This window comes from Aplysia californica, unplaced genomic scaffold (assembly GCF_000002075.1).
Source record: "Aplysia californica isolate F4 #8 unplaced genomic scaffold, AplCal3.0 scaffold00089, whole genome shotgun sequence".
Taxonomy (NCBI): domain Eukaryota; kingdom Metazoa; phylum Mollusca; class Gastropoda; order Aplysiida; family Aplysiidae; genus Aplysia; species Aplysia californica.
In genome coordinates, this window is record NW_004797359.1 from 652,026 (window position 1) to 659,768 (window position 7,743).

Consider the following 7,743-nt stretch of genomic DNA (forward strand, 5'->3'; position numbering starts at 1 on the left):
TCTCTCTCTCTCTCTCTCTGTCTGTCTGTCTCTCTCTCTCTCTCTCTCTCTCTCTCTCTCTCTCTGTATCTATCTATCTACCCCCCCCCCTTTGCGCCCGCTTGCTCAGTCGTTTTACGTAAACAGACTTCAAACTTCCTTCACTGCTATCTTTGCCCGAGTCGTGGTGCCGGCACTTTTTCCGTGTGGGTGGTTGGCGGATGCTCTGTTGTGGTTTGTTCCTTCTTTCCTATCAAACGGATATCGCCCTTATCTCTCCTTCTCCTTTTTGTGTTTGGTACTCTCTAATCTTCGGTTGTTATATAACCTAATTGTATTGCTAGTGCTGTAAAACGTTTATAAAACAAAAACTCATTTTTACCGCCTCGCTTAGAGACTATGTAATAAAGTATGTTTCCAACTTCCACCCGTACCCAAAGCCATGCTTGATTATCAGATTACAAGTGTCGCCTTTCCCTGAATACTGTGTAAAGTAGGTCCAAAGTTCTGCCTAAAGAGGCTGACTGGATCCAGATTTACATGTACTTTATATTTTACATAAAAGCCTCTAAATTAGAGCTCGTGTGTTTTCGCTGCTGAAACAGGAGTGATTCATCTCAGTGGCAAAGATAAGATCTCTCCCCTGTTATCCCTCTCTCTCTCTCTCTCCCCCCTCTCCCCATCCCCGTCTCTCTCTCTCTCACTCTCTCTCTCTCTCTCTCTCTCTCTCTCTCTCTCTCTCTCTCTCTCTCTCTCTCTCTCTCTCTCTGCTGTCCCTGCCTGTTGTTTTCTCACATCTCCACGTCTCCCTCCCCTCCCCTATATCCTCTTTCTCTGTGAATACCTTCTGTCTGTCTGTCTCTGTCTGTCTGTCTGTCTGTCTGTCTGTCTGTCTGTCTGTCTGTCTGTCTGTCTGTTGTCTGTCTGTCTGTCTCTCTGTCTGTCTGTCTGTCTGTCTGTCTGTCTGTAGCCAGTGGATGTCTGTCTGTCTGTCTGTCTGTCTGTCTGTCTGTCTGTCTCTCTGTCTCTCTGTCTGTCTCTCTCTCTGTCTGTCTGTCTCTGTCTCTCTCGAACCCATGCACCTACGTATGCTGAACACGTGTAGATTAGGCCTACTTACTCCTCTGTGTTCGAACAAGTTTTTTTTTCATGCACGAACACACACGGCCAACACACCCACATATTCACCATTTCTCTCACAGGCGTTACACACACACACACAAAACACACACACACACACACACACACACACACACACACACACACACACACACATACACACGCACGCGCACACACACACACACACACGGAGCACGGTGTGCACCTGGCATGATGTATGTAGAAGGAGGCACGCGCAATTCCTTGTAGTATGCGAATGAATGTGTGGAAGTATACTTTACATGTATTTTACATATCAGGATGGATGTCTGTGTAATTCCAAGTTCTTTTCTGTGGTTTTCTGCGAACATGTATCGTTAATTAGGCTCAGCTGGGTCGCTTTTTTAGCTGTGGTGTAAAATTCCCGCGACACCGCCTAGGTTTTTTTGTCCTGCCCTCATCAGATTTCGGAAGTCTAGCGAGCGTACTGTAAACATTTAAACACACGACGCCCACTTCCTCGGTTTTATTTCATTCACACTGTGGCTGACTGGTTGCTTTGCCAGAACAGGAAGGACGGGTGCAAGCATTAAGCTTTACAGCGCGGGCTGAAAAGTTATAGTCTTAAAAACATACCGGTTACCGACGAAAGTAAGGCTTATATATCTACTTGTATATTTATAAACTCGTGCAGTGGGTGGTTGGCGGGTGCTCTGGTGTGGTTTGCTCCTTCTTTCCTTTAAAACGACTATCGCCCTTTTCTCTTCTCCTTTTTGTGTTTGTTACGTTGTTGTAACAGCTGTAATCTTCGGCACTTATATGACTTCATTGTGTTGAAAGTGCCGTAAAACTCTTATTAAGACGAAATAATCCTAACTCGTCCGTTACTTCGTGTCACCGGGACAGCTTGTGTTTATAACTTGTAAGGCTTGACTCTGCTGTTCATGTGTGAAGGGCATACTCGGTGACTTTACAGTATCCCTGTTCGATTGATTTGTCGCTATATTTACTGCCGTTTATTTTTAGACCTTTGTCAGACGGATCGTAAGCCGGTAAAGCCGCCTGTTATGTTCACTGAATGAAACCTGTGATTCGGTCGTGAAGAATAAGAAAAGATTATTAGTACAATGCGTGTAGTATTAAACCGTGCCGTTCGATCTTGCGGGATCACTGGGGCCCGGCGTAGGGTAGCACGTTGTTGTACTGGTAGGGATTTATGTCTTGTAATAAGTAGTGGTTAATGCTTGGTTGTGACAACCAGTTGTTCGTGTGTCTGTGAGTGGCTGTAGTACGTTGGTGGACCATTGTTCTTTCTATCTCGGTGGTGTGCTGACAATTGCTGGATGAGACTGTGTGAAATGTGGGCTGTGTTTCCTTAAGGTAACGTTCACGAGACATCACTGTTGGGGAATTTCTGTTGCTTCATATATGACGGCACTTTAGGTTATCTTTTAATGCTGAGAGATTTCGGTGTGTGTGTGTGTGTGTGTGTGTGTGTGTGTGTGTGTGTGTGTGTGTTTGCATGCCTGTGTGTGTGTGTGTGTTTGTGTGTGGGGGGTACTTATTTATATATATATATATATATATATATATATATATATATTCGCATACATATTTGCTTCCACACTTTAAAAATTTTCTTCTTGAAATCATTTCAAAATAGGTCGATCTATGCCCTTTTGTATTTAACAGGTGTGATTCGTCTTGGTTCTTCCTTTCTGAAATTTAACGCTCCGTTTTTCTCTCTGTCTTTTAGTAGGTGGTTGCAGGGCGCTCTGGTATAGTTTGTTCCCCCTTTTCTGCCAAACATCTGTATTTGGTATCTCTCCTCCTTTTTACTTTGTATGTTGCTCTCTAGTAGTAACACCTACTCTTCAGCACTTATGATCTATTTGTGTTGCGAGTGCCGCAAAACTCTTATTAAAACTTACCCGTAACTAAACTCGCTGTGTATTACACGAACTCTGTTTTCTATCTGTCTTTCACCCCACTCCTTCCCCCCAAAGAGAAAAAAAAAAGCAAAGGTGGTTGGGAGGGGGGGGGGGATAAATAAAATGCAATGTTGATTAACCTTGATATTGGTGTCTAAGTAGTTGCTCTTGGTTTTTCCTTAGGTTCTTCCTGTGCCTAACATTTTCTATGATTCAATATGGACTCCTAAATTTAGTTGTTTAGTTTTGATGACACCCACGTATATCTCTAAACGTTTTTTGATTGTTTGATAAAGAATATCTACATATTTTGGTTGTTGCTCAGGCAATTTATTTCCTCAATGACATGTGTTTTAGATGTATTATAATGTGAATAAAGATGTATTTAAAAAATATTTACTCCTTGATTCTGTTTACATTTAAAATATTTGTATTCTCTGTTGTCAACGCAAGAATCAAAATCTTTGCAAGTGGATTAGCCATCTGTGATATATAATATACATTCCCTGTTATGATTATTTTCCCGTTTGGATTGACCATAGCCGCTAGTTTGTCAGTGTTGAATAGTCTTGTAGGGCACATTTTATTAATGCATTATAATATTGTCTGAAATCAAGGGAAAAGTCAGACCGGTTGATTTTTCTAATTTGTTTGGCCTTTGATCTAAAAAATAATAAGAGATTTGTGGATGGTTTGTGGGTGCCCTGGTGTGGTTTGTAACTTCTATCCTATCAAACATCTATCTTCTTTACCCCCACCCGGCCTTGCCACTGACTGAAGTGTCTGTAGGCCATTCCCGAATGGGGGACATTAACTTGTTTTTATGTACAGTGGAATTGTAAATGGGCTGATTCAACAATGTCATGCTAATAACTGAGCTTGAACTGCAACAGGGAACTGCTGCTTTTTCTTTTCTAATCCTTACTATCGTCAAATTTTCCTCTACTTTTTTTTGTATATTTGTCACACTCTTGTGACCCGCTATTTCCGGGGTGCCTTGATAGTCGAAGCAGACTTTGTGCTTTTGAAGCTAGAGAGGCGAGCAGAGTAAGCGTGATTCCACGTAAAGACTTCTCTGTTGACATCCACCCCTTGGCGCTCATATAATCTTATGCAGTTGCGAGCGGCGTAAAACTTCTACTAAAACAAAAACAACTTTCTCTCCGCCTTCTTATCTTTGTATGTTACTCACTAGTTACACTTCTAATCTTGGTACTTATATATGACGTATTTGTGTTGTAAGTGCTGTAAAAGTCTAACTTCATCATTATCATCAAGTGCCAGATCTACGGTAGATACCGGTGTTCATGGTTCTCCATTCATTCCTTTGCTCGGATGCTCTTAAAAAAGCTATTTTACCTTGATGTTTCCCCGTTACCGTTCTGTTCAGGTTCTCTAAGTAGGTTGCTCTGGGCCTACCCATGCCTCGTTTGCCTTCAATTTTGCCAGTAGTCAAATTTAAACTAAACTAAATGAAGCCTTTGTTGCGAATGCAGTGACGTGTTGATGACTTCTTTTTTTTTTATTCACAGAGTATGTTTGCCGATAGGCCGTCTCTCCCCTGCCTGTGACTGAGACTTGAGCGCCACCATGGCTGACATTGGTGTGGTGGACGAGGTGGACATTGACCTCGATGGGGTCAACGACTCGCAGATTGTCTTCTACGTTGGCTATGACTTTGATGAGTATGCCGGAAAAGTGACCCCCAAACCGGAAAATAAGAGCCCAATGCTCCTAGTTCTTAACACTACCAGGGAGCCCATGCCAGATATCTATGAGCTGAACAGGAGGAAAGCGGGGTCTTTTTACCCCATATTCATAATTCTGGGATGTATTATGGTGCTTGGCGTTCTATGCAATATTCTCGTGTGCTACATCTACAGGTGTCGCTCGAGGAGGGCCACCTCCAATTTCTTTGTTATCTTCTTCGCAATATTCGACATGTTTGGGTGTTTTATTGGAATTCCATTGGAAATGTGTGCCTTAGGCCTACCCTACGTTTTTGATGTGGTGCCACTTTGTAAAATAATGGGCTTTTTGGAGACGTGGTCAGTTTGTGCTCTGTGCTTAACTCTAATCTGTGTTTCTTATGATTGCTACAGAAAACATTGTCGCCCATCTGAAGATTTCGGGGTGAAAAAAGCAAGGGTTTACTGCATTGTGTCGATAGTGGTTGCTGTAGTGGTTTCCATTCCAGCATGTTTTGTATTTGATATAAATAAAATAAGAACTGCTCATGCAGGGATATACGGAGAGGGGTGTTCCATAGACCCCGACTTACCTCAGTGGTTGAGGATTTTGTACTTCGCATGTGTTCTTACTACCTTCACCATGAGTTTGATTATCATGTCAGTTCTGTACTGCCTGATTGGCGTCAACTACTGGAAGCAAAGACAAGCGGAGGAGAGGGGGGAGAAACCCAGCCCGGCAAAGCGGGAATTTCCAAAGAAACATCGGTTCGTTCGAGAAGACACCAGCACCTCCTCTGTGACGAACTATAACGAAGAGATTTGTCGCTTACACAGTCAGAGCACGGTGTCCCATTCGAACACTGACCCCGCACGAGTGCCTCTGAAAAGCAGCGGCATCGTCAAGACGAACAGTCTTCAGGCCAGCAGCGCCCCCCCGTCAGCAGCAGTGGTTCAGCTGCACGTGAAGCACACGAGGCAGACGTGGATATTCCTGGTCATCTCGATAGCATTCGTAGTGACAATGCTGCCCTATGTTGTGGTGACCATCCTGTGCGTGGCCACCAAAGTCTTCAATCAGTTCTCCTCCAATGCCACGGAGATCGCCTTCAACTTGTGCATTCGCTCCTACCTCCTGAACTATGTGGTGAAGCCCGTAGTGTACATCATCTTTAACTTGAACTTCCGGAAAGAAGTGAAGCAGCTGTTCCTCAAGGTGTGGGCCCTGTGCACGCGGACCAGCATGGAGCAGCAGCAGGGCTCTCGGCAGCTACGCCGATCCTTCACCATGGGTGCTCCGAGATCTACATCAAGAATTCCAATCTATAGACCTCCAGTCAGTTCTGCATGATTTGTTTTTTGTACATGTACAAGGATGCCTTTGTAAATTTTACGAAAAGTTTTGCAAAATTCTGTAAATCCAAATCAGTCTGCGATGTGGACATAATATTATTTTTGCCTTGTATTGTTTTGTAAAAAGTAATGTAAATGTTGGTGTATGTCAATGTGTGTCTCGGGATTACTGAACTGAATTTCATAAGACTAAAGTGCTACCAAGGGGTGTTATATATAGGGATAGATAGAACACTTCAGTTTTGAACATTTATCATGAGAGATAGAGAGGAAATAGAATGCAAGATGAAAGGGAACATCTATGAAAAAGCACTTTATTTTGTTCTAAACTGCGTTTGAATTAATTGAAAATTACCTCCAAACATCATCTAATTGGGTTGGTCCTTTGTTTCATTTTGGTTTTCCTTTTTCTTTTTAATCAAAACTACAATTATATTTCATTTACATTTAAATAGCAGGTGCCATGTTGTAGTGTTTGTTGCTGGGCAGTGTTCATGATGCTTTTCATGTCAAGTAACCCATATATCGATACAACTTTGTTCAGCCTAGACATGATGTAACACAGAGTTCAGGACTTGTCTTGTTATAATCAAAGAAATTTGTGTACAAAGTCAAAGTTAATTGCTTTTGTTTCCCTGGAATGCTCAAGATTGATGCTGAGAAGACCAAGTTCATAAATCATAGATTGTTTCTGTTTTGTTGTTCTAAACCTGAAGCAAAGATATGGTAAGATAAGGTTTAATGTTTGACTTAACAAGGAGATATCCATTCTGAGATAAAGCAGATCAGGTGTTTGATAATAAGTTTGTACGAATATTAATTTGTAGTATTGTTGAACCCCTGTCAGCATTTTGTTATTACTTGTAAACTTCCTATGCTCCGAACACTGCTTACTTTTACCAGTTTTCTCAGGCATTCATTGCTCCATGATTTATAAGTCTATAAGTCTCACTTATTCTTTTGTCTTATTTACATACTCTTGTCACAATGTTACAAATTTGTTAAAAGGAGCAAAGATTCAAAGCATTTTATCCTCTGGCAGTTTTTGTTTGATGTAAAGATGTGGCTGTCAAAAAGAAGCTTCTGATACTGTCTAATACAGATTTCATGTCTGCTAAACAGAGTCAATAGTGCCTTGATGTAAGATGTCTTAAGTGTCTGTATTTCATAATATAACTGAGTGACAATTGGTGGGTTTTTGAATGGGTTTACAGGTGGTCTTGAGGGACCAAGGGTCATGAAAGGACAGCACTGGTGATTCGTACACATGAAGTAGAATCTATATGTATGTATGGAAGCCACTACATACATAATTTGGCCAAAGTCTCACCAATGCACAATTATAATAGATATTGTCATTTAAGAAGAAAGTCATTTTGTTGTAGTGATTGATTGATATATAAGTGTGTGGCCAGTAAGACACAAGACCAAAATGAATCAACACTATTTCCACCTGATCTGAATAATGTGAGACAAGTTATGTTGAGTTGTCCTGAAAGTTATACAATAGGAGAATTATAATAATTTCTATGACACTCCCGGTTTAGTTGATTTGGTTTTCACGCAAAAGAAAGCTTAGCTGGTCGTAGAATCAAAGGTTAGCAAACATGAAACAGTATATGTGAGGCATTGTGGTGAAATCAGGTGCTCATCAAAATAATGAAATTGAAGATACCAGCATTTTCCTTGTTAAG

At 41.4% G+C, this 7,743-nt stretch overlaps 1 protein-coding gene across 1 annotated transcript in view; it reads left to right on the forward strand.

The window, feature by feature from the left end:
- The window catches only part of LOC101862487 (alpha-2 adrenergic receptor), a 38,619-nt gene extending 31,445 nt beyond the window's left edge, over window positions 1-7,174 (forward strand). The window contains exon 2 of the mRNA XM_005094783.3: window positions 4,541-7,174. Coding sequence (XP_005094840.1) covers window positions 4,599-6,047 — 1,449 coding nt within the window. The 5' untranslated portion in view covers window positions 4,541-4,598 and the 3' untranslated portion in view covers window positions 6,048-7,174. The remainder of the gene's footprint in view (window positions 1-4,540) is intronic.
- Window positions 7,175-7,743: the final 569 nt, after the last annotated feature.